General features: G+C 39.4%; 1 protein-coding gene across 4 annotated transcripts; it reads right to left on the reverse strand.

Moving 5' to 3' along the window:
• On the reverse strand, positions 1-27670 carry LOC146691758 (E3 ubiquitin-protein ligase RNF19A). Of its 4 annotated transcripts, none has more exons than XM_085431721.1 (10): positions 24646-24726; positions 16351-16895; positions 15380-15867; positions 12257-12462; positions 11019-11166; positions 8398-8560; positions 7849-7963; positions 3786-3917; positions 3388-3637; positions 1-1721 (listed from the first exon to the last, which is right to left on the reverse strand). In XM_085431721.1, the coding sequence occupies exons 2-10, from the start codon at positions 16501-16503 to the stop codon at positions 1433-1435; spliced, it is 1944 nt and encodes a 647-aa protein (XP_085287847.1). In that variant the 5' UTR covers positions 16504-16895; positions 24646-24726; the 3' UTR covers positions 1-1432. The 4 variants fall into 4 exon arrangements, with proteins under 4 accessions (XP_085287847.1, XP_085287846.1, XP_085287845.1 ...); XM_085431720.1 differs by lacking the exon at positions 24646-24726 and adding an exon at positions 27583-27670 and having other exon boundaries at positions 5-1721; positions 3388-3658; XM_085431719.1 differs by lacking the exon at positions 24646-24726 and adding an exon at positions 27169-27243 and having other exon boundaries at positions 5-1721; positions 3388-3658.
• Positions 27671-27897: the final 227 nt, after the last annotated feature.

Genomic DNA, 27897 nt, shown 5'->3' on the forward strand with positions numbered 1-27897 from the left:
TTTTTGAGACATAGAGAACATGAAATTTGTTGTTTTTTTCCTTCATGGTGAAATATTTATTTAAATTCTCTCCACAACCCAGCACAGATTACAACTTCTCATTTTAAGTCTAAGCTCATCTCACAAGTATGTCACACTCAGGAAGCTAAGCAGTGCGTGTACTGTATAGTCACGGATTTCTCACAAATCATCTAGAACGAGTTATTACGGTTTAGCCTGCGGTGGCATGCTTGCTGTTGTAGTAATTTCGGTGCTCTGTGGTCATTTGAGAGAGTCTTTAGTTTATATTTAATGCCCTGAGCAGCACACACTACTGCAACTACACTGACTGCTTTGCATGTGATCATGTGAGTATGTGCCAATCTGCACGTGTTAATGTGTTGCTATTCTGGATACAGCAAGTTGGAGAACCATGCAGCGTTTTAAAATTCAAGAAGGTTGTGTCGCTCCCACGTCGTCCTGCATCAGAGTGAGCATTTTTACAAACTAAAGAATCATCTCCCTCTTCAGTTTAAAAAAAGAAACAGCTTCTTGAAAGCTGAAAGCTGCACTGAAACAATGCAAAAGAAAACCCTCCGACCCCGCCTCCACCTGTTTTCATGGAAGACTGGATCTGTGATAAATCGTAATTCTTGGTATTTAGAAGCCCTCTAGTCACTGGCACATTGTCACAGAGCACCCCTGAATCCAATAAAAAATAGCAGTTCGAGGCTTTAGTTTCAAATTTAATCTTCCACTAGACTTCTTTGACAGAAGCGTAATCGAACAGTGCAGCATGCATCATCTGTTTAAGGTTGCCCAATTCATGTGTGAACACTGCATCATAAGATGCTTGAAATACCCATTTAGATTAAAACAAAAGAAAAAATCATCCTGTTTTGCAGCATGTTTTGGGAAAATGTTTACATCAAGTCACTGACAGGACATTTGTTAGAGTCTTAGTCCCCCATAAAACAATTCATGCTTCTGGTGGTCTCTGAATTTGTAAAGGGTGAGGAAGGCAAGATCGCTGAAAGAGCAGAGCCAGATGAAGGGGAGGACTTCATGAAATAGACTTAAATGAGAGGGAGAGAAAGGTAGTTTCTTTTAGAAAGGACAACATAGGAAAAAAAAACAGACTGGACTAGTCGGCTAACATGCTCTCCTGTCTGCTTTACAGTATATAGCCCTCCTGGGTTTTTTAAAATATCATAGCCTCATGCTTTTTGTCTCATACACACACTCAAACACACACTCTCATCTTTATTTCTAAACCCGCATCTTCCTCAGAGGGTGCAGCTACAAGGCATCTGGTTGGAGGGCCCATCTTGGAAGCAGAAGGTGACCTTTGCCAACTATTCTCAGGTCAATCCAATGTCAGGTGATGGATTAGTGTACATCCATAAAACCTGACGAAATCTTCAACCAAGCACAACACCTGCATTGAAGAACCTCATACACCGTCCGTTTCAAAGACTGGGAAAACCGTCCCTTCGTCTTCTCCCGTTTCCCCTCCTGGTTTCTCTCGTCCTTCCTGCTCCTCTCCTCCTCCTCTTCCTTCTCCCCCCTCTCGTCTCTCTTCTCGTTCTGAGGCACACGGGTAGTCTTGGGACTGGGGCTGCGGCTGTCCCAGTGACTCCGTTGACAAGCTGCGGCTAGACAGGATGCTACTTAGGCTGGACTGGCGGGCGCCCCTGGGGTGGGTCTCAATTTCAACGCGAACCTCAATATTCGTTCTTTCCCTGCGGTCACAATGAAGAAACACAGTGGAGTCATTATACAGTACCGTCCAAAAATATTGCCATTCCATAGTGCACTCCAGTCGATCCAAAAATCATTATTCAGCAGAAGACATCAAGCTCACAGAGCAAGTCATAAAGAGCTGTCATTGGTGATGAGACATAGTGGCACACAGAGTCCTGACCAAACATTATCGAATCAGTCTAGAAATGCATTTACAAGAAATACAAGCAAGTACTTGCACAAGTACTGTTTTAAAAGCAAAGACTGATATACAGAATACTGTGGTGGTTTGCTTCAGTTGTGTGTGCATTTGTCTATTTGGTTACTGCTCCATTAACTTTAAGGTGTATCTCCTGAACTCTAATAGCAATATGTAACAGCTGCTTTATCCCACTGACTAACAAGTGGTGGTAATGCACCAACAAATGCAGCAATGGCCCAGCCTCCGCTGCAGAAGAGGACTGCTTGCAAATAAACAGAGATGGGTGCTTTTCATTTTTCTGTTTTGTGCCTCCTCACCTCCTCTCTACTCCATCCACCTGCCGCTGACGTGAAAATGAATCTAAGCATGTTAAAGGAAGTCTGAATACCTAAAAGGGTCTCTCAAAGAGGGAGGAGTGAGGAGACAGGGTGTATCCTCTATGGAAGTCAGACTATAAGGACCACGGGGAAAGTTAGACTTAGCAAATATATGTTTGTAAGACTAACAAAAAATGTATATACACAGCTATTCTGGTGTCAAGATCCATGGAGTGTTGACCCAGAGTTTAGAGTTTTGTCAGTTCTTTATTCTTTTTGGATTTTTAAAGTGGTTTATGTTGATAGTGTTTTTGTAATTTCTTGGTCTTACAAGTTATTTTGATCCCTGGTTTTGGTTCCCTATTGTTTTGTTATTTTTTGCCTCTACTTCTTAGTATCAATGATTTTAGGTTTATTAGTTCCCTTTAGCATTCCTGTCCTGTTCCCTCTGTCTCATCTTTGTGTTAGCCTTGTCTGTCTGCAAGTTAATCTCATTATCCGGTCCTGTTCTGTCTCTCCTCCTGTTTAATTCCTGTTTTGTTCTCTGTGTCTTGTGTCGAGCTCAACTTCCCGCATCTCGTCATCTCTGATTTGTTCCCGCCGTGTCTCCCATCTGTCAGTGTAAATAAAGGCTAGCACTCCATCATTTTTCAAGTTTAAATCAATGATGCCATGAAAACTTTTATGCTCATCTAACAAAGATAATAAAATGCAGCGGCCGGCTGCTGGAACAAAACAGATGACGCAGCTGCGCCAGTGACATTACTTTAAAATGACAGCTCCGTAGCGAGGAGGACTCTGCTTTCTTGATATGTTCCACTCTTCCACTCGCATCTCAGATGGCAGTGACTTCAAGCCAAAGATTTTCTTGATTAACTCTGAATAACTTTTGTTTGCTTAAAAGAAAATTTCCACAAGATATCTTTAATTTAATTGCGAGAACATACCTAAAACCTTTACACACAATACTGTGCAAGTGGCAAGTTATTTTATATAAACATTAATGCATCAGTCATTGGACAAACAAGTCATTGAGCTTAAGTATAGGCATTAAAGCAGGAGAAACTATAAATGGTTGCTTTCAAATATTAAAGTCCTGTGTAAAAACATGTAAACATCTGAGGAAATTGTAAAGGCAATAATTACCTTAAAGGAATCATTTGCATCTCATCAGTCTTGTTATCAGGCACAATAACCACCTTGCAGTCAGACTGGCTGTCCTGCTGGGTGTATCCATGGCGTTTTGTGGCTTCATCCAATCCGGCATATCTATCTGGCTCTGGCGGTGTGGTGCTCGTACTTGGGAGGTCGCCTACTTCCTGTACACTGACTCGAACTTCTTGGACGCTGGTGTTGTTGAGTGCTGGGTTGTTCTGACCCGTCCAGTGATCACTGACTACATGAGAGAATAGAAGATCTATAAGAGAAGTTGAAACTGCATCAGATCGGGTCAAAATTCGGGGCACAAATCATAACCGACTACTCATACGGTCAGACAGTATCCCTAACTTGAACTATAGACTGATTAAATTATTGATACTCACAGTTGGCTAAGTCTTCCAGCTGGATTTTGTGTGTTTCAGGGGGCTCACTCTGCGGTCGACACCAACCGTTCCTACAGAGTGACATGGGAACGACCCCATAGACATAAGTCAGCATTAGCGGTACACCCACACCTGAAAGAAAACAGCAAAGAGTAAAGACCTCGTTCTTAACATATTTTTCATAATGACTTTTCTGGACTTTGTGCTTAATGTTAATAATCATATAACCGAAATGTCTTTGTAATGGTGAAGCACTGGATTACAGATAGGCCCGTAAGGGTTTTTGAGCATTGTCTTGCCTCTGTGCGCTACGGTAGTGCATTTGAAATCAAAATATGATGATATGATCGACCTCCAAAGGTTGATTCAGTTCATCTGGACGTAGTGTTTTCAGTGGGAGAAACGTTTCGTCACTCATCCAAGTGACTTCTTCAGCCTTAGCTGACTGCAGGTTTCCCCAAATCTTATAAACAGTACATTTGACCTCCCAGCCCAATGTTCCTTCAAGGGGCTGGTTTCAGTCATTATGTAAATGTACTGTTTCTAAGATTGGGGAAACCTGCAGTCAGCTGAGACTGAAGAAGTCACTTGGATGATTGAGAATGCATCAAGACATGATGCATTCTCAATCATTTTTACACAAAGTGCCCCTTTAAGGACTTCAGTTATTGTCTTTTTATCATTATCATTATTATTATTATCACAACAACAACACAAAACAAACACAAGGGGGAGCCTTTCCCGCTTTTCCCTGGACTGGACACATTCAAGCTGCCAGGCATTTATAGACACAGGCTTGTTTTTTTTAAGGCGTTTTAGCCCCAAGTAACTGGAAAAAATTAGGCATATAGAGTGGACCTAAAAAAGGAAGAAAAACTCATTTTCTCTGAAATTATATCCTCATAATTATTATGTTCTTTAAGTGAGTAACATTGGTTTCCTTCCAAGCTTTTCTAAAAATAATTTTAGTTGCAGACATCCAGGCAACTGGATCTTCCTTTAGTCATCTATTTTATGTGCTGTTTGTAAGAAGCTGTGTTTTGGTCTATTTTAGCAATAACAAACTTTTTTTTAACTTTCCTATTTCGTCCTTTTGATCATGATCATCATTTATATATAGGATTTTATGCTGTATGTAGTATTTATTATAGGAGGCAAATAATTAGAAAGAGAGGTGAAATGTGTTTCCTGGTTAATTACTGTTATTAATATGAACTGATTATGGTGCGGACAATTGCGCAGTAGACACCTAAACAAAAAGTGTCTTCTTTGTTACATTTGTGAATGTAGAGATGAACACAAATGTTTCCTTAGAAGCTCTAAAAATGTGCAGTACATACCCTGTCAGGATACAATAAGACAGTTTTCACAAAAATAGATCATTAGTCACTCTTATGGATCGACTCATCATATTAGCAGAGCAAAGTTAGAATGTTGCAGGGCACAGCTGCGCTGGGAAAGTCAAATTTTATTTAACGAGCTGTACTTCTTTCGATTGTCCTTCGTAACCTTCACAAAAGTGCTTTGAATAAAGCCCAAGCTTGGTGACCAGCAGCCTCCCTACGCTGTGCAATTATGCAACCTGTGATTGAGACAGGAGTTTGAGAACACAAAGAAGAGTGCCAGCCAAACAAAGGGACATCATTAACACAGCAGGAACACTGGGGCGCTATTGACTCAGCAAGAGGGTGAAACCAGGGCAAGAGGATGAACCTGCCAGCCAAACAGATCACACAGGGAGAGGAGTGAAAGCGAAAGACAGTGTGCATCTGTGTCCAAGAGAGACACACACAAAAAAAACAGAGTGCTTTGACTCAAATATGAGAAACAAAACAACAGTTGGAGGGCAGTGAGAGCACAAAATAGAAGATGTTCGACAAAACACATGGTGGAATGAAGTAAAACATGAAGTAAAAATGGCTAAAGAAACTGCACAGTATGCAAGCACAGTAGTACATGCAGGGGTAAGAGGTACGGTGACGAGTACAATGCGGCTAAATGTGTCTTTGAGTTTGTGTGCGGCAAGCAAGGACCAGTCAGAGTGGGGTACAGTTATGGCTGTGACACTGCAGGGGAAAGATAAGACGCTACTGAAGTCTTACGAATTTCTGTCACGGCTGGGACTGTTACCTAAAGTAGCATGAGTCACTGAAATGCTACTTTGCACTGTGTGTGTGTGTGGAGCAATGAAATAAAGTGGTATGTTTGTATACAGAAGCCTGGCTTGTGGATATTTGTATGGCTGGCACTAAACCCTATGCAGATTGCTTGGCTGCATATTCAGATCTGTAGAATTTATGGAAAAAATACAGCAGGTTAGGAAAAATTCTTCACTGTCTTGCTGAGTTATATAAAATAAACTGTACAATACTGCATAGAGGTAACACATGCAGCCTTATTAATTAAAAGTCAAGGATGAGTTTAGAAAACAAATAGATTTATGATTTTTGGGGATTTTTTTTTGTTTAGCAGGATGTTTTAGAGCTGCTGTTAGGTCAGACATATCAGTGTGAGCTAACACAGAAGGCATCAGTATCAGTCCATCATCAAACTTTCAGGGTGAAAGCAAAAATACAGTCATGTAAAAAAGAAAGTTTTCACAGCACTCTATGCTCTAACTCGCATCAAGTACATCCTTGATGCTTTTTATAAAAAATAACAGGGAACGTAGCAGCCGGGTGCTGCTAGTCGAACACACTTACCACCTCTGTAAAAGCAGAAGTTTGGGCAGTTTGCTGGTCTGAAGCATTCAGTTGTATGTTACCACAATGATACAACCTTCCCAGGAGTGAACACCCCACCAAATTCAACCAAAGATCAGGCTGTGCAATGCTTAGGAAAAGTGAAAAAAAAACCCAAAAAAAACAAGAGCTACACCTCAGGTTTGTAAATGTTAATGCACATGACCGTACAAGTAAAAAAAAGAAAAGACTAGTAAGAAAAGACTAGAAAACATGTAAATATAAGAAAAAGACTGAAAAATGTGGCTTATTAGGTAGGGTTACTGGGAGAAAGTCTTTCTAAACATCTTTCTAAAAAGAACATAAGAGCACATAAGACCAAAGTGGAGATGCTTGGTCATAATCCACAGCAGCATGCTTGGGAAAACTAAACACAGCATTAAGCAAATCAACATAAACACCTCATAGCAACTGTTAAGCACGGTGGTGGAAGCGTGATGACTCGGGCTTGTTTTATAGCCAGAGGACCCGGGCATCTTTCAGTCGCTGAGTCAACCATGAACTCCACTAGAGCCAAAGCACTCTAGAGTCAAATGTGGCAGCTAAAGCTTGGCTAAAATTGAATCATGCTACTGGACAATGATCCCAAGCAGAGCAGCAACTCTAATACAGGATGCCCAAAAAAGAAAAGAATCAGATGTTGAAGTGGCACAAAGTCCAGACCTCAGCCTGAGTGAAATACTGTGACAGTACCTTAAGTAAGCTGTGCATAAACAAGTGCCAGCAAACTTCAATGAACTGAAGCAACACCGTAAAGAATAGTGGGCCAAAATTCCTCCACAATGATGTGAAAGACTGATACAGTCATACAGAAAGCGTTTACTTGAATTTGCGACTGGCAAAGATGTTTCCACAAGTTACTAAATCATATGGCACGCTCAGTTTTTGAATGGACTGAATGTATTTTACAAAAGGTTTACTTATTCCTTTCATTTTACGTTTTAAATTGAGTTCATTGCATGGTAAAAGATGAGGGTTTGCTCCTACAGTTCTCACTCTGATCACTGAGGAAACTATCCAAGATGGCCCAGAAAGAGCTGTGTGCTAGTCAAACTTTTCAAAAGTGACTTTCTGAGCATTGCCCTAGAAAAACTCTGACAAAACTACATCTTATTATACCGAAAGAGAAAGATCTGTCGAATTATCATTTTTAGCATCTTAGAGCTCCAAAGGGGATACATTTTCTGCAGTTTTATCCTTTTTTTTTTTACTGAAATTCATTCTTTATAACACAAGATCAACAACAACAATATTTTGCCCTTTGAATTTTCTCTCTGGTTTGCAGGATAAAAAATGTAACATTACTATTATATGTTCCTTACCCACAGTGACAGCTGCTATGACCGGCGACACAAACACTGACATCATCACCCCACTTGCCACAGTCAAGTAGTGCTTACTTCCTGAGATATTGTTTTTCTTACAACGACCATGGACCTGAAAGGTAATAAACAGAGCACAAATCACATTACTGAAATTCAAAGTGCTCCGAGTTTTCATTTTCTATTTCTGCAGCCACTTACTCATGCCCAATAACACACACACACACACACACACACACACACACACACACACACACACACACACACACACACACACACACACACACTGCAGCATGCCTGTGAAGACTTTATAAGACACACCATGGCTCTGACAAAAAGAAAACTAATCATATCTAAGGGGATTTCATTTGCAGCTTAATTTCCCTAGGACATGTTTTTAGTTTCTAAGGTAAGGTAAGCTTTGATCTACTAGTCACATGTGAAGTGTAGGGTAAGCAGACATCTTATTGCTATAAACAGCATAAAACAATACATTAATATACAGCACAAAGTTAACAAGTTACACAGTGTGACATGGGCTTTACTGACCTTGCGGCCCATGTAGATTGGTATCCCCACAATGATGACTGGGATGGCAATGCCTGCTATAAGGGAGATGACCACAGGTGCTCCGAGCAACATGCCCACCTGCCACAGTACCTTGCGGGTTTGAGACCATGGTTTCTTCCCCCAGAATGTACATCCTGAGGGACTGAGAGAGACAAAGCAGACACATCAGGAGAGATCAGTTACTGTAAAACAACAAAAGATTTGGTACAGACATTCCCTGCAGACTTGGTGATCCCTTACAGTAACTCCCTTTTGATGTGCAAAAACAAATTAAATTCCTGTCAAAATGAGCGGTACTTTATTTTAAGACTTCAAATAAATGCCCTCATAATCATTTGCTATAACCAACAAAGCATCATCATGTACGCCTGATGTCGTATAAACCATTTTTGATATGCATTCCTTATTATAGTCCTGCTTTCATTTCCTGAAGTGCAATCATTTACTACTTATAATTTATTCAAATACTCATTTATCATATTTAACCATTTATGTTTGAGAAATCAGTAAAACAAAGCTGCCTGGATTGGTTTATCAGCAATAGCTAGTCTCTTACTTAAAATATGACTGGCTAAAAAAGTCTATTTTGCCTTCAGTGTTACCTTAATCTGCTACCAGCCTTTGACGCTGTGGTGTAACATTTAACTGTCTAGAAGAGCAATACAATGTGATGAGTGCTGTCTGATTTTAATCAAGCGGAAAAATAACTTTTATAAAGAACACAAATAGCAGCCAAGGGCTATGTTTTTCTCAAAGTATGCATTTAGGCCACTTTGGGGATTTTTAAAGCATGAGTGGGGGAAATTATGGTAAGAGATTATGGCTGCGTTATTCTGAACTCGCTGTGAGACTTTAAAAGCTTTGCCATTCTGTACAACATCTACTGTAATTTTTTATATGAAAGCCAGAAAAGACTGAAGGGAGAGGAGAGAACAAAGGAAGCGGGGAAAGGAAGACAAAATTAAATTAAACAAGGTAATCGGAAATAGTTGGTTTCACATGACAAAAAAAAAATACTTTCATTAAATACAGTGCATATTAAGTATCCAACTACAGTGTATTAATTTTTTTTGTTTAATCAAAGTTTAAATGTAGCACTTTGTCTTCCTGAAGAAAATAATTGGTTACCCTGTATAGGGCTATATTAAGACAGAGTTGATAATAATATATATTTTTTTAAAGTCAGGTTAGTTTTTAATCGTATGCCTGACAATCTGATTACCACGCTTTTGTGGTTTTTAACTGTGTTAAATTATGAATAAGACACAGGTAATATTCCATATATTCCCAATAACATTGTTCAACGTATAGCTGCTACTGCAGGATGAGCATGAACCAGCAGGGGTTAAAATATGCATTGAAATTAAGATTAATGAAGATTATTTATATAGAAACACAAACAAATAAGAGCTTGAGAAACACAGTCTTAGCTCGACTTACACATTGTGCTGATTTAGGAGTATGGAAGGAGAAACACTGGAGGTGAATAACTGATGTCAAGTCAGCAGTGACTCCCTTCCAAGAATGTGAAAACAAATGAAAGCTGAGATGAACCATTTAAACTAGTGCAGCTTCTAAATTATGAAATACGGGCATGCTTCCCTGACTGGCACGGTTTTTATCTCTGACTAGCTACTGCATTGTTGATGCATTAGCAGTTGTGATGCACTGAAATCGATTGTTTTTAGGATGAACTTGTGCCACTGAATATCCCCCTCAAACATTTTACAGCTACCAAAACCGATGACGGTTGCTTTTGTCTGACCAGCTGCTTATAACTAAGCCTAAGAAATTCAAACCGGGCGATGTTCAGCATTTTTTTCTAATAGAAAATATCATCATCAGGCTTCTTAGGCTTACAGCTATAGAGTCAAGGTCCTGGTTTTTCGTCCCAGCGTTTTGAGTTTGTTTTTCATGGTTCTGTCTTTGGTTTAAGTTCATACTCTGGATTATTTTGTTCTGAGTTCAGTATGTCCTTTTGCTCCTGAGTTTTGCTTTCTACAGTTTCTATTTGTTGGTTTCTTGTTTCATTATGTTACTTCCGAGCCTCGTCTTTGTGTTTTGTCATGGGTATCCCCTGTGTTTAGTCCAAGTTGTCTCCCTGCTTTGCCTTCTGTCTGTGTCAAGTTCACACGTCTTAGTCCAGGTCAGTGTTAGTCATTTCCTGTTTTATTTTGATGACATCTTGTCTCTTGGGCTTTCTATTCAGTTCTACTTCCCCTGTCTAATTATCTGAGTGGTTTCAGCAGCCCTCCCACCTGCCACCTGTTCCCTCGTTACCCTCTGTGTACATATTGTCTCATTTTTCCCTTTGCCTTTTGTTGTGTCCTCCTTCATGGTTGTGTTGTCTCTTGCAGTGAGTTTCCTGAGCATTCATAAATGTAGTTTTCCTGTTTTCCTTGTTTTCTGACTTGCATTATTTTTGCACTAAGTTTAAGTTGAACAAAACTGCTTTTGGTTTACCCGTCATGTTTCCGAGTCCTGAGTTTGGGTCCTACTCCTGCCTGCTACACAGCCAACCTTGACATTAGAGTAAGCATTTAATAGGACTTCTGGCTGTTAGTTTTCTTGTTCTTGTGAGTTCAGCATGAACAGCATACCTGAGGTAGTGCACGTCAGTAATCTCCTGCATACACAGCCAGCAGAACTGACAGGCACACACAGTGCAGTTCATACGGTTACAGCTGCCATCATTGGTCTTCATGATGTAGGCACCACAGCGAGGGCATGCTTTGATTTCCTCTGCATCTGCAACGGAGGAAATACTTCAGCTACTACACACTTAACAAGCAATATCTATATGTCATCGTAAAGGAACAGTTTAATTTTTTGTAGATATGCTCTATTTTGTTCAGAAAAATATAGTTGGAAAGATGAGACTAAAGTGGAGAATACGTTTACTAATAATGCACAGTCCAAAATAGTCCATCTACACAAACACCTCATACCAGCTGTCAAGCACGGTGGTGGAGGCGTGATGATTTGGGCTTGTCTTATAGCCAAAGGACCTTGGCAGCAGTTATTGAGTCAATTATAAACTCCTCTGTATTCTAAAATATAACAGAATCAAATGTGAGGCCCTCTGTCTGACAGCTAAAGCTTGGCTAAAATTGGATCATGCAACTGAACAATGATCCCAACAACAGCAGCAAATCTACAACAGGATGGCCGAAAAAGTAAAGAATCAAGGTGTTACGATGGCCCAGTAAAGACCTCAACCTGAGTGACTGTGGCAGGACTTTAAGAGAGTTGTGCATAAAAAATAAAAAATGCTCAATGAACTGAAGTAACATTTAAAGAAAAGTGGGTCAAAATTCCTCCACGACTTCTACAAGAATCATAAAACTAAATGGAAAACTGTTTAGTTTTCAAGTTAGCTAAAGTTATTTCTACAAGCTACATCATGGTATGTACTTATTTTTTCACCTGACTGCATGGGGTCCTGTAAAAGCTCACCACCCTCCAAAAAACACTTGTTTCTATAATATACCAGGATGTGAACCAAAAGTGACGTAACTTTTCCCAAAATGAAATGTTGCAATGTTACCGTAAGTTACTGGCGCTGCCAAATTTGATGGAAATTATGGAAGAAATTACAGTATAACCATGACAGGATTTCAGTCTGTAGATAAGAAACTTATCTGTTAGACAGATAGACAAGTACAAAATATTTATGACCACATTTTGAGCCCATACTATCTGTCTAACAGACCTGAAAACCATACAGGCCTGGAAGTACTCGTGGCAAAACCAGGTAGACTTTTTCAAGTGGTTGTTTAGAGCAAAGAGGCCCACAAACGACTCGTAGCTTCATTTAATCACATGGCTCCTGTCTCACCTCCTCCAGGTTCTTCATTGAAGACGTACAGTGTAGAGGCATCGTTGCCGCCTGAGGTGTGGCGGGCTCGCTGACGCCGGGCCTGGTCGCACGTCTGGTTGGGGTGCCACAGCTGCCGACAGTGGTAGCAGAACTCTGTGTCACATCCCTCACGGCCACAGCTCAGCTTGGGACACTCTGCACAGCCGTAAGCTATCACAGCATAGCTGAGGAAAGAGAGAAACTACAGATAAAAATGACAGAAAAATATCACACGTTCGGTTGGCTGATGGGGATTCTGGGGGACGGCTTTCCAGAACTGAAAACCTATCATCTGATAATAAACAGATATATGATAATCTTATTGGCTCCATACCCAAATATGACTTTTAAAACTTTGTATCAATAACTAAATAAAAAAATAAGGCAGTCTGGTCATGTGTGTGTGCTTGTTGTGTTTTTTAACAAACATTCATTTAGTGCAGTGTTGACTTTAAAGTTGTGGTGGTTTTTCTTCTTTGTTGGGTTAGGATTGGGGCAAAACCTACACCTCCCTCGTTGCTAGGAAACTGCAGATTATGTTAAAGTTATGGGCTCTTGATTTTTTTTTAACCTCACATTTGTTAAATAAAATCAAATAAGGTTTATGAGGAATGGAGACAGTACCATCTCCATTTTCTGATACAGGCATGTTCACAAGATTATGTGATTTAGCTATAACCAAAAAATAAAAAAAAGTAAAAGAAATCTTAAATAATCTGAATGCCTCTGGGAATCAAACTCTGCTGTGAAAAACGAGGGCTCTGACAGGCTGGCATTTCCAGCTCTGAGTGGTTTTCTGTTTGTCAGACAGGCGAATGAATCAAACAAGCTGAAGGCAACACAGGCAAGAAGATAATTACAGCGTTACCTTGATTCCACTACGGTGTCAGACCAGATTTGAAGTGACTTTGATTCTCTAGTCCAACATGTCTGGCTGAAGAACAAAGCTGCTGTTCATGCATAAAATATTTCTAGATACCAGTGAGTATCCTGTATCCATGAAACAAGCAATAATTGGATTATTTATATTGTGTACAAACTTCTACGCCTTGTCATACAGAGAAATTAGAAAGAAACAGCTGCAAAGCCAATGACCACTTTAAGCGATTTTAATTCTACTTTTTTTATATATGCACCACACAGACACACACACACACACACACACATATATATATATATATATATATATATAATTCAACCATTAAAACAAATGTGTATGTTTAGGAATGCAAGGACAAAACTGTAATTAATGATTTTGTGTGTGTTGACAAAGCCTAACACATCTAAAAATAGTCTGCTTTGATGAATAATTTGTGTCTGATATGGGTAAGTCAGCTCATTTAACATGTTTGTGTGTGTTAGCCCCAAGGAAAATCCTCTTAGAACAAAGGAGTGCTGGAAATCAAAAGTATTAATTGCTGTTCACAGTGGCCACACTTAAATATAATCCTGTGAATTTCAGAAATGTATAGACCCCCTACTCTGACATCATAAATGTGTGGGGTATGTTTCTGTAACATGTTGGATTATGGTTATAAAATAAATTGAAGCCCAGAGGGTACTTTTAATCTGGTAGAGGTTTTTTGTTTTTGTTTTTTTACTGAGATATCTAAATAATTCCTACTTGTATTACACATGTAGATAAAACATGATTAGATGCCCTCATAGACCCAAGTGTGTGTTAGACAGTCAGACCTAGGGCAAAAACACACAGTTTTCACACTCTCTCTGAGAGTCTCTCTCCCGACATTATCTTCAGCTAAGCTTCTGTCACTAAGACCTCAGGGAATCTCTACATGTTGGAAACACAGGAATGCACCAATCATAACTGTTAAAGACCAGTTTACATAATTAATCACAGCTTCAAAGTCTCTTTTATGTGAGAAGTGTTATTCACTGTTATTCAAAATGCCATTTTGCACACTTGTACACCCTTCTAATAAATCAAACGCAAAACACACTGAATTTGTTGTAGATATTTTAAAAACAGGATCTCCTGTTTCTCTGCGTTATATTTAATTCACCACTGTGTATTGATTTTTGCTCCTCTCATTCATCATCGCTGAGCAGCAAGTACTGACAGACTTTCACTGAACGGGGTCCTGAGCCCTGGCGCGTACGTGCTTTTGACCACAAAAAATCCACTGAAAACGTTGCACACAAAAAAATGGACGCACGTCGTGACTTCCCATCAGCCCCCCTTATCCAGTTACCCATGCATGAACATTAAGCTGATATAGCAAAGGATCAGTGTCAGCGCCAGTTCTGAACAACAGAAAAAAAAAAGAGAGCTGATTGACGCCAATGTCAGCGGAAAGAAAACAAATACATCTTTCCCTCGTAAGATTTACGACGACATCAAGGATCGATTTTGTAATGAAATCATATTGCAGCTGAGCTTTGCAGCTCAATGAAAGCTATATTTCAGGCAGTTATTCTGAGGGAAAAAGAGTAACAATACAATGGCGCCATAAATGTTAAGTACGGCACTAATAACATTTTAAACCGATTAAAGGTGAATGTTTCTTACATCTCACTAAGGAAAATCTTTTAGGTATTTCTGTTTGAGGCCTCAAAGAGTAACTCTTACCAATACGTAGAGGACTGGTTTATTCACAGTCCATTCTCTTTCGGGATCTGCAAAATATATAAACTGCAGCAAACTTGGTGAACTATGGAAAAAGCTTTAAAAATGCTGCCAATTATCCTCTTAAATCTAAGTCAATTATTCTGACAGTGACAAATGCGTCAGTCTTGTGTTTTACAAAATAAAGCCGGCGGTGGGATGACAAGAATTTGACAAGGGCTGCCACATTGTAGTGCTGGATTAGCTCTAATGTTTTTTTTAATAAGTAATTAAATTGTAGTGGATTGTTGCTGTGTCAATCATGTCAATAAAAGACCTATTTTTTCACAAAACAAAGTCATTATTGTTAATTTCCAAAATATTATTCTCCCTTCTAATTAACAGTTTTTTGCTTATATCTTTATTAGATATAAGCAATAAAAAAACAAGATGTTCTAGTTTTATTACAGTACGCTTGAAACTGTTCTTGATGCCTAAAACAGCCTGTTGGTAGATGGTATCAGTTCACGTCTCACCTGCAGTCAGGCGCAGGGCACCAGCGTGTATCTGGATCAGAAGCCAGAAAACGCCTCAACTGGTACTCCTCAAACCTTTCCAGCAATGCCCGATCATCCAGAATGGCACGAACATCCAGAGGTGCCAGTGTTTCCGGGCACTGCGGGCACGCGATGCCCACCCGACTCTCCGATATCTCAATACGCAAGTACTGGCGTAGGCAGTCAGAGCATGCCCTGTGAGAACAGGAGGTGAGTCGCGGGAAGTGGCAGCGCGGTTGACTGAGCAGGCACAGTGGGCATTCTTCTAGGTGTTCGTCCAATAGCTGGTCCTGGCTGGAGGAGGAGAGGGACAGGACATCGGTGGACACCCGGCTGACCCCACCCACGCACTCGACTGTGGCAGCGCTGTTCTCGCCCACCTCAGCCAGTGATGCTGGCGGACCTCCTCCTTCTCCTTTTTCTGCTCCAGAAACTCTTGATTCTCCAGCCTCTTCTGCTGTGAGGTCCTAAGAACAGTTATAGGATATGGTGATTTACCAAATCCAAACACAGCACGCTTATGAGAATGAAGGGCTCTTAGAAATGAAGGGAGTATTGGTAAGTGTGTACATAGCTGGAATGCTGTAATTCATTTGGTTTCTTGGCAACGTCATTTGTACAAATGATCAATTAATTGTACAAACACACTAATGGATTTGTTCAGTAGCAGCGCAGAACAAAGCAAGCAAACGGGCATGGCTCTAAAGTTAATGATCAATAGCTTTGTTGCTTTTCTTTCGACATTTTCTGTGAGACATTTTCATCTTCTGACTGATGCAAGGATAATGATCCTGTATGAGCTACAAATTTCAAAAATAAACACAAATTTCAAAATGGTATACATATATGCCATAATACTCTACCATACTCTACCAAAACTTGTATAAACCCAAATAAAGAACTCCTTCATTGCTTACGCTCACTCCAAGCAGACGAAGCATCAATCTTACCTGTTCTGGATGCTCGCTTGGGGTCAGGGTAATGGCCACCTCCTCTTTGGGACAGGCTTCCACAGGCCTCTCCGCCCTTGGCTCTGATTTGGGCTTTCGGCTGAAGAAATTTAAGAAGCTCAAGGGCCCAGTCTGCTGCTTGGGCCTCTTCATGGTCTAGAACTAGAGCGGGAGCAGCAGCTGAGGAGAACAGGCCAACGACCATGAGCAGGATGCAAAAGCGATGTTAGAGTACGTGTGTGTTTGTGCGCGGGTGGGCGAGCACAGTGCGCTCTCACGGCTCAGAGTCTTGGAGCTGGACGGCTGCTCTGTTGTATGAGGGAGGGTGAGTGGGTGAGATGGAGAGAGAGACGACGGGGAGGAGGTAATCCCTGCCTGAGGGGAACATCACCGTTTTGGAGCCTTTCCGAGGCCTGATCATGTGGTTTACTTTGTCTCTCTTCAGTCTTCCTCCTCCACCCACACAGAAGTCTGAATTAGTCCTGAACTGGTCGACTGTTGTTCATCATTTTAGGCTTTTTCTCCACTGTTAGCAGTCCTTCAACCTGGAAACACAAGTAAGTAATGACTATAATACACAGCAAGAACTACAGACCTTTGGATGTGCATTTTGGTTCACTGGATATCAATTTTCTAAAAATAACATTACAATAAGAAATAAATTAAGAATATCTAGTCATAGCTTCTAAAAAATTGTTTTACACAATGAAAGAGTTTCAATCTGATGCAAGTCTCCTAAAGTCAATCCTCTTAAACTTCAATGTTAAAATCCCAACTTTATAGCAGAAGCCAGCATGTCTGACCTGAAACAGAAACATGGTTTTAGTTTCTATGGTTAATTTCCCCCTTTGATACAATCGGTTACAATTAGTTTAGATGACAGTCTATTAAATGGTTTTATGACAATCTTTCTATCAGCAGTCTCCAAAGATTTCAGGTCAAGTCTCCCTGTCATTACTACAGGCATTCCACAGGTTTTCATTGCTAGATGTCTTTTATTCACCTTCTACAGTATAATCTACACCTCCTAAATCTTGAAACCTATTTTTATGCAGATGACACCATCTTATATACCACTGGGTCCTTGTTGATCGGGCTATTGAAAAATCCAAAGTTTGCATTTCAAAATGATCTTATGAAACATAAGCTTGTTTTTCATTCTGATAAAACCAACTGAAAACTATTCACAAGGTCACCAAGGTCAGTATCCACCATACAGTCCATATTAAAACTCTCCAGTGTCATATAAAATACAAATACAAATACAAAAAGCAAATATTGGTTCTCATTAACTGTTGTATTAGGTACAATTTTGTCTGAGCTTGATTATTATTGTAGTGATAGTTTATATGGATACAATGACAGGTCCTTGGACATTTTAAGATTAGCTGTGCCTCTTACTGACATTAAACTTGGAAAAGAACAAATGGAAAGACTACAAAAGACTGCAAAGCTACATTCTGTGATTTCATAGCAGCTTTTTAAAATATGTTAAACTGTATGCAACTGTCCTTGCACATGCTTTTCTTAATTTCTGAACGCCTATAATGTGTCCTTGAATTTTCTGCCTGTCTACTAGTCTGTGTACTCTTAATCTGTAGATGTCATTTGTACACAGGTCTCTCTTGAAAAGCGATCTTGAGTCCATGAGACATCCTGTTTAAAATACTAATAATAACATAACACCAGTATTATAAATGGTGGAGTGCTAATCAGGCATGAGACTGAATGTAATTTCAATCAATCAAACGCATTACAGAGATCTGATTTAAAAAACTGATCATCAATAGTGTTGGACAAACAGCTATTTCAAACATAGGGTGTGTCATTTTTACTCTCGAATCTCTGTATGAGATACATTTAAAAATGCAAACACATGGAAGGGTGTTGTCTGCACCATGGCCCGTTTGTCATATAGCCCAGACAAGCAGTGAGGCCATTGCTATGAGACACAAAGAGCAGAAAGATGTGAAACTTGTGACTGATCAGACAAAAAGGACTGGGGGAGACAGGAGGGTGAAGCAGTAGAGAGGCGGTGACAGACACCACAGACAACTCATTCTGCATCCATTAGGCAGCAGCAAGCTTTTATAATCAGCCCCAGAGAGCAAAGGGAGCATGAGGTGATTCATGAAACCCCAGACCAATTAAAATAGCTGTCTCCATGCAACTACATCAAATCAGACCAAGGAATATGGACTGAAATGTGATATGATTATAGATCATCTATTTCAAGCTCCCCAGTGCTGCTTTTAGTATTTTTTTAGTTGTGGAAAACAGTAAAATGTATGAAATCTATCTATCTCTTTGCTTGCCTTATCGTTATTATTAAATCAAATTCAATGACTACAGGAGTTGAGGTAATTCTGCAGATATTATAAGCTTCATCATTCTTTAAACAGAGATATACAAAGGATCTGCATTTCTGATACACTGAAGTACCTAAACTGCTCTCTCCCTGTCTGAGACCAGAGTTAGGGCTATACCTTTATTTCATTCGTGTTAAATCAACATGAACAGAATACCCTTTTTAGATCATTACTGTATATGGTAATTTAAGGGTAAAGAACCAACATTCTTGCCCTTTGAAAGTTATCTCCATATACTGAAGAGTCACGTTAATATTTTAGATATATATGACCTTAGTGTACCCCTCTTCTGATCTTCCAGCAGGATAACACATCGTGTCACAAAACTCAAACTAGTGTCCACCCAAGTCTTCCAGATTGCTTACTGCCTTGGGAATTCCCTTGAAGAACCCAAAAAAGATACTAAATATGATGGTACTTTTTCAAAAATCTTTTTCAAAATCATTAGGAAAAGCTTCAGATCAAGAACCACCAGGGTGTTTTGTATTTCAAATTAACTATCCTTTCCTCAAAACCCACCAGTTTAAAGAATTTGGAGTTCAGAGGTACAAAATCTTTACTTTCGACACATTTATTTAAAAACATCTTTACTACTGGTCCTCTAATGGCTTGGATTTCACATGGATGCCTTTGTTTGCTCTAAAATAAATATTTAAGTAAAGCAATCCAGTGGAAAACAAAGCAGCAACCAGCTCATCATTTCTATATCCAGCTATGTCCAGAGTCTAGTAACACAGTTCTATCCTAATATAGCATCCCAAATGTGCATCCACTTGAATTTCCCCATCATCCGTATTCTGTGGGGACTGACCTTCACCAAAGCACCAACCTCTGTGATGAACACACCACTGAGCTGCTGTTTATTTATAGAAATAATTCCCACAGATGAAAACATCAAAAGCGCACATGCTTATATGCTCACGTACATATAATTATGCAAATGAAGACACTCAAGCGCACGCCGGCAAACTGATGCATGTAGTATTGAGTGTTTTTAAAGCATAGCTCGGTGGGTTTGTTGCTCTACACTATGAGACAGATTGCCAAGCAATTAGACAACACAATTCGCTGCCTAACGACTTAGATAAGTTGTCACTGTGAGGAAATGAAGTAAAAATGAAGAGATAAGCAGGCAGTGCCTTTGTAGAGACTGCTCATTTGAGATCAGATTGTACAGAACATTATAGCAACAAGAAACAGAACATCTCAAAATCTAATTGACTAGATTACAGCCTAAAACCACATACTGGATTTCTTTATGGATTCATTGAAGTACAATTTCTGATGTTTTACTAGAATAATTTACCTACTTATATGTTTAACTCTTTTTTGCATTAAGATAAGATAAGATAAGATAAGATAAGATAAGATAAGATAAGATAAGATAAGATAAGATAAGACTTTATATACTATATACTATATATATTATATATATAGTGATTGTAATTCTCTGCTAAGTGTCTGTAAAGTTTGCTGGGTTTTGGCTCCAAATGACTAAATGTAACTTAGTGCTGATTCATGCTGCTGTCGGACCTGGCAAGGATTTTTGAGCTCCAGGTTATTAGGATGAGGGTCATCCCAAGTTAGCAGAACTACCAAGAAGATTTTCAGTCTAGTTATGGCTGAACATTCAAGAAAGGCAGTTTGAATATTGCATGAGTCTCTCAACTAAGTGCCTTAAACTTAAGTCACCACTGAGCTGCAATCCTTCTGGGTATCTTGGTTCTTTTTTTTTCTCTTGTTTCTCTTGCTTGCTTATGTTCTTTTAATTAAATATCTGCTGCAGTCCAGCTTTCCAAACTACAGAGCATCCTTCAACTGTAATGCATCATGATTTAGAAACAGATCTCCCATCAACTGAAAATACTGACATGCACATGCACACACTTACATTTACCCACATCATCATATATATACGTAACCTAATTATGTGGATACACAGATGAAATGGCCAAGAAGATGCTATCTGTTTTCCATGATCAGTTGCTAGAACAGGGTCAGAATTAGTACAAACTGCTTTTCGGATCAGCTCAATGTCAACAATACCATCAAAATCGGACAGATAAGCATGATAATAATAACTTCATGAGGTTCACGTTAGGGAAATGCGCATTACATGATACACAACAAGATAATGGGAGAAATTTCATTCAAGAACATCTTCAAATCAGGAATCACATGGTTCCAGTGTATCAGAACAAGCATATGAATGTGACCGTGACACTGTCACACACACAAACACAACTTTGACCTTATGTAACGCATGCCACATATAGTTTATAACATACATACTATATCTACATATACTCTAAAGAGATATAGTTAGTTAACAAATTATTCATTTTAAATATTTCAAGTGGAATAATTAGATAACAGAAATGAGTGATGTGGTGCTGTTACCATGGTGAGATATTCACAAAACTCCAAAACCACTGCAGTTGCAGTCTCTGGCTACTGACAATACACTCAAGCACTTTTTTGCCAAGCTGCGCATCTCTCCTAATAAATGAATCAACAATCCATCTCTATATATATTGTGAGACAAGAAGAGAGAGAAGAGCCCTGCTGTCATCTCTCAGAAAACTCAGGACAACAACAGTTAACACAGAGATGCTGTCCATAAAGAGTGAGCACACACTCTCTCTTTGGTCCAGGTATTATTAACATGTTGTCTCTATTACATGTATTATGGGAACAAAAGAAAGACAAGGCCCCATTAGCTGAATCAATTAATTTTCAATTAACTGTGTTTTAGCTTAGGCTTTAGAGAATTGGCATTAGAAAGTTTGTGAAGCTGAAGTATCTATAACCTGCACTGTTTTCACGGCCGGCAGGGTGCGGCTCCTCTAGCTTTCACATGCTGCTCTAAGAGGATATCCTCCAACGTATTAACATCAGCACAGAAACTGTGCATTGGGGGCTTCATGGCATGGGTTTCCGTTATACCTAGAGTGTAAGCGGATTACCATTTGTTAGTAAATCGCATTAGCAGGCTCTTCGGTGTGATAATATTAATCTTAAGTGACATTCATTTTTAGTCATTATTATTATTATTTAGCATATAATATTAATTACTTATTCATACTTCATAACTCATAACAAATTCATAGCATAAACCACCTTTCATTTATACCATTTTCAAATCAGGTCTTTATACTGTACGTAATATAGTTAATGAACAGAATAAATATAGTCACGAGAATTAGTCAGTGAGTTTATACGATGACAACCAAGTTGTGAATCACACATTTGGGATTCAAAGTTCAAAGGGACTGTGTGAATAATGCCAATAACTAACAAAAGAATGGAATCTATTATGAATCTTTTTGAAATAAATAACATGCTGAAATCTCAAAATCTGTCAGTACCATTAAAGGTTTAGAATCTTCACACCACAAAGTATGAGCGAAACCAGAAAATGTGAACCATAACCTGCTGTTATGTGTTTACTTAATCCATCTGAGTGCTTAGGCGCCACAAGTTCAAAGCACAACCCACTATAATTTTCTCAGAGCTCAGGGTACAAACAAATCACAATGAATTGACTCCTATTGGAGTTAATCTATATATATAATATTTTCAGAAGAAAAATAACCAATTTCGGTTCTAAACGAAAAATTCTCTGTAATCCATGAAAGTTTCTAAGAAAGTAATTACTTCCAAATCGAACTTTTCAGCCCATTTCTTTTTCTTCATCCATAAAATCATACCATCACCTGTGTATATTTGAGCTGTGAGGAATGGGTGAAAAGGAGCTAGGATCTTAAGATGATTTAAACAAGATGTCACCTTGTAACCTGTTTAAACTCCTCACAACTTCCTTTTTTAGCAAGCCAAAGGAAGTAATACTGTGAAACTGCCCTCCTTTCATGTCCTGTCAACGCAAAACAAAAGCTTAAAACCCTCATTTTAGTCTTAATTCACAGCAGCAAACACTGATTTTTTATTTATTTCAAAGAGGCGAAAGAAAACAGATCCCTCGGGCACAGTATCACTGGACATTATTACATAACATACTAAGGCATGTGCAGGAGTCTTGTATTGTTATCCTCTGACATGAATCAGCATGCTGATTCACACCGCCTTTACTGTGACCAAAAAGAGTGACACACACTCACACAGTTTCCCACAGAAAGCACACGTGAGCAAAGTTGGCAAGGCTGTTTTACTGATACATGCATAAAAGGTCATCCCATTTGTCCTCTGCGGTTTCAGAGGAGCTTTACAAAGATTAAAAGAAAAGTTGTGATGATGTCAGATGTTTTTGACTTTGAGACTTTTTATCAGAAAGTCTGTGTTGCAAACTGGCAGGGAAGGTCACACAAACTGATACTGTTAGTAGTGATGCAGGCCATCTGGGATGCGGCCTTTCTGAAAAAAAGAAAATCGATATCTGCTGCTTCTTGTTTTGACCATTTTCTTGTGAGTTCCCCAAATTTATTAAAGCACAATAAGAAATTACCTGAGTAAAATGTCTAGATATGGTTTAAAATACTCAAAATGTTTTATGTTTATCCCAAATGTGCTTCATTAATGTATACACAGACTACAACGGAGTCACCTCAGGGATATATAGAGAACTATAAAACACTTCAAGGGAGTAATGATCTATTGCTGTGACATTTGACCTTTTCAGATACCTGCTGTGGGTCAAAAGAATGTCGTCATCAATCATACATCATACAATTACAGTGAAACCATGAGTTCAATGTTTTTAAATCATGCCCCCATGCTATTTTTTATAAGTGAGCAAAGGTACACTTTGTAAAAAAAACGAATTCACTGTTCTTAACTCTGACTTCACGAATAATTACCTACAGTTAGCTTTTATACTTGTTTATGCCACTCCACCTCTAACAGATGGGATTATTACACAATCAGGATTCTGCCCCAAAGCAGCTTCCCATCCTCTGAAAAGCCAAACAGGGAAGAAACAGAGTACTTTTTTTTCAGAATCCTGTCCTCTGCATGAACCTTGCTGTCACAGCCATTATTACAGTATCTTCTCGCTTTGGAGGCGTTTTCGACGATGTGACACCTGTTAATAAGCTGTTGCTATTTTAAATAATAATAATAATAATAATAAAAAGAGTGAAATAAATAGTAGTTTTCAGACGGATGTTGAGTTCTGCCTCGGTGGAGGGAAGCGTGATGATACACCCTATTAAATATCCCTCCACTGGACAGATGCCCGCATCAGCAATGCGGGTTTCAGAGGCATGAGAGTGACCTCAGCCTACCCACACATAGACACACACTGGCGCGCGCACTTAAGCGCTCCACGGCATCCCTGACCAAAATATTGAGCTTCTGTGCCATGCGGCGCGTAGCGGACAGTGTTAGTGACCTGTGAAAACCTATAGTCTACTCGACTGTATTGAATAACCGCATGCAGCATAGGGGATTTAGTTTGATAAGACATCATACTATTGTTGTAGAATTTTACAACACTGTTAGACCATGTCTTCTAAATCCACGTTAACTCTCTGACACACATGTTTAAGCACTGTTAAAAATGATGCAGTTATACCGCAATTACCTTAAACTACTCAATAATATAAAGTATCGTTTTAAGAATAAACCACGGGCCTGCGGGGTTCATCTTGGGAGTGCATCTGGAAATTATATGAATGAAAAAAGCGGGTTATTATAAGGCAGCCGAGCGCAAGTACCACTCTTATTGGGGTTATTTGGGCATGCTGACAGAATATTTGAATCATTTAATGAGGATTTGTCCGGAGCATCAGTATGCTATTGCAGGGAGTGGCATGTCAGCCTACGTATTCGTATTCACCTCCACCTCCACGTACCCCACACGGCCACGAGTGAAAAACACCAATAAAAAGGGTCTGAATGCGCATCTGAAAGTGTGTCCGGGCAGCGGATAAAACGCACAATAATTTCTATTACGTAAAGGGTATCTTACCTCTCTGCACGGCGCCTTCTCTCCTCGCAAGCGTAGAATCGACAACTGGCTCCTCCCCCTTGAGGACCAAACAGTAGCACAGAAATCTGCACCCCACACCCACACCCACCTCCCTCCACTCCCCACCCAGGTCGCCTCCTCTTCACTGCCTCACACAAACCGTGTCCGCCCGACGGAGCTGCAGAGAGGGGGTGGGTATTGTGGTCCAGACCGGTCCGGTTGAGAGGCGAGCAGGGGAAAGGAGATCCGCAGTGAGGAAAGCCTTCCCTCTTACAGCAGCTGCCTGATGGCTTTTCTGTGCGGCGGCCTGGAGGGGAGGCACACTGCAGAGATGCGAGCCAATGACATGACGCAGAATCCCAGGATCTCCTATTCATAAATGCCCAGTCCCATAAAAAAAAACAAAAAAACATTCTCCCTCGTTTCAGATATAAAGCCAAAGCAGTCTACATGCAGGACTCCTTCCTCTTCTTTTCTTTGTTTTTCCTTTTTTCCCGTTTTGACATCTTGTCCCAATTAACCTGGCAGATTGTTTATGTGGTTTTGGTCATTTATAGTGACACATGACAGCTTACTGTTGTGTCCACTGAGTGATTGTTTCTATTTTTGATTCCAGAGAAACCACACTCTCTTTGTTCTCTGGGATTTCTTGCAGCCCACTCTGCAGACACGAATTCTTCTTCAAGTTCCAATTTCTGTTGATGGGGAAGTACTCAAATGTACTCTCTATTCTTTTTTTTCTCGGTTAACCTAGATTTAAGTCCCATTTAAGTCTACAGGCTTTTGATCCAGCTTCCTGGAGAAACTGAGAGATTGATTGACCTACTTTGTATTGTACTTTATATCCTAATGTTTTACTACTGCTTTTATCGGTAACAGACAGCGTATCCGTGTGTCTTTGCACAGATAGAGCACCAAACTGCACAGTTTCTAGCCTCCTCAGACCTCCCAATAATTTTTAGTTGTCACATAACTATTCCTAAAAGCTCTATTTGATGCCAGTCGCATAGTAGCTGTTAGCCTTTGGCCAGTGGACTTAACTTTATGGTATTAAGTAGGATCTGTGATCATTTTGTAACCAGACATAATTTTCTTTTTAAGTACTGTAAAACAATTCAAGCATGACGCTCCTCGTCGCAACTATATACACAAGAACTACAACTACTATAATCCATTGAGGTACAGCAGCCGGAAATTATTTTCGGAACGGAAGCGTCTAAGGGCGAGAGATGTGCAGCCTTTACAATGGAGTGTGGAGTCAAGATTCATCCCGCAAGGAATAAAACATCCGGCATGCGCCTGGGTTTTCAAAATAAAGGCAGAGGGCTCAAAGCTCTTCACCGTTTTACGTGCTGCAGATTTAAATTTAACCAGACCAGTAAATTAATAATAACAATAAAGATAAATTGATAAAATGTCAGAAAAGTAAAAGGTAAATCGACGTATCACAGACCAAAAAGAACTAGAAACAAATGAATATTGTGAATTATTGTTTTGTTTTGTTTTGTTTTTTGACAAAACTGCTTTAAAGTGAGATAGCTTAAGCTATCAAGCTATTAAGCTTTTCAAATTTGAAAAGTACAAAACAACGGCCATTGCACTCCAGCTCGTATCTTATCAATACACCAAGTTAACAGAAGGCTAGAAATTGCAAGAAATCTGAGCTTTTTATTCCTACAATGACAGGATGGCGTATCTCTGTGGTGACAATGTATGAAAAAAGACCCAAGAAGTCACTGAATAGTTTCACAGGTATGAAAAATAAATTAATTATATGCTATTACCTTTTCTTCAATCCCTTTTTACATCAATGGGGCATTTTTTATATGCAAGGGCAAAAGTGCTCACCACCTTAACCATCAAAGTAAAATGCCACATGAGGATATATTCTGGGATGTCTCCAGCAAAGATTCTCCGGACTTAGTACTAAAGGACCACATTAACTGAATTTTTCAGTTTTTCTACTACATAAAAACAGCTCAAATTAAATATATGTGTTTACAATTGTACTGTAAACTGTAAAACCTTGTTATATTGTTGTTTTCACTGTAGAGGATGTGCAGCTATTAAGGGTGCGCAAGTATTACTACTACAGATCTCAACAATGTTGAAACAGTATGGGATCATCTTGATACAGAATGGAGTAAAAGGCAGCCAACATCCAATGAAGATCTTTGAATGTCCTTAAAGAAGCCTGAGGAGCTATTCCTGAAGACAAGTTGAAGAAACGTTAAAGAAAAGTTTGCCCAAGAGAGTTCAGGTTATATTAAAGTCTAAAGGTGGTCATATTTAAATGTGACTCCAAAGCTCCGTCTTTACCTTATATAATGTATTTGCATGTATCCTATTTTCCAAGCAAAATAAAAAAAAGGCCCGTATATACGAGCGTTTGTGGCGAAATAAGTTTTACTATTAAGCGGAGATGCCGCTTTTATTCTGAAAGACGTAAGCCGGAAGTGTCTTTGTTGTTGCTACCGCTGGATCACAGGCGAATCAGAAAATCAATTAAGTTATGAAAAATACCATTAATTGCCTTTCTTTGTCACCGCAGCTCATGAAGAAATGGCGGATTTCCAGACGTTGGACATTTAGGGAAAAACACTTGACACCTAATGGCGTTTTAACCGACGGTAACAACCATCTCAGTCGACAGGAATATTTACGTTTTTTAGGTAAGTTAGCTCGAAAGCTAACTAGTGAAGTTGACATTAGCTGCCCAGCTAATTTAGCTGAACGTTACCATGCTTAGCTCCCGGCTAATACTAAGTAAAGATGGCACTTGTCAATCATACTACGCGCTGACGAGGACGCGCTTTGATTAGACACTCGTAAGGTTGTGCGCCGCCAGTTTTCTCAGATCTTACTGTCATTTCTTGTTGTATACTGACATGGCCAGCTTCATGCAACACACGGGCATGTTTGAACTTAATTTGTTACCTGACTGAATGGTTTCCTCTGACGGGTTTCAGCACCAGAGCTAATGGGCTAGCCATTTTGTTTAAGTAGCTTGGTGGTCTTTACTTATACTGTTTACATGCACCAGCTCAAACCCCGATTCACCAGTGTCCTGCCAGTGTTGGTTATCTTTACGAGAATTTGATAATGCCACCATAACTGAATAAAGTGCTAATTTAGATTATGTTAATATCAATGTAATGTCCCCCCAGCTGGTGTTATTAAAATACATAAAAATAAATCCTGATCCAAACCATTATTGTTTTCTTATGCCCATGATTCGTCACACTTTATGAA

Source organism: Copadichromis virginalis, linkage group LG15, assembly GCF_057382275.1.
Source record: "Copadichromis virginalis isolate Kocher_CV1m ecotype Utaka linkage group LG15, C_Virginalis_male_GT1.1, whole genome shotgun sequence".
NCBI lineage: Eukaryota > Metazoa > Chordata > Actinopteri > Cichliformes > Cichlidae > Copadichromis > Copadichromis virginalis.

Coding starts and splice junctions, on each gene's coding strand:
- LOC146691758 (XM_085431720.1), bottom strand. CDS start 16,503: ATGAAGAGGCCCAAGCAGCAGACTGGGCCCTTGAGCTTCTTAAATTTC. Junction 11,167..12,256: donor CAATGAAGAACCTGGAGGAG/GTGAGACAGGAG, acceptor CCTCCGTTGCAG/ATGCAGAGGAAATCAAAGCA. Junction 8,561..11,018: donor ACTGACGTGCACTACCTCAG/GTATGCTGTTCA, acceptor TGTCTCTCTCAG/TCCCTCAGGATGTACATTCT.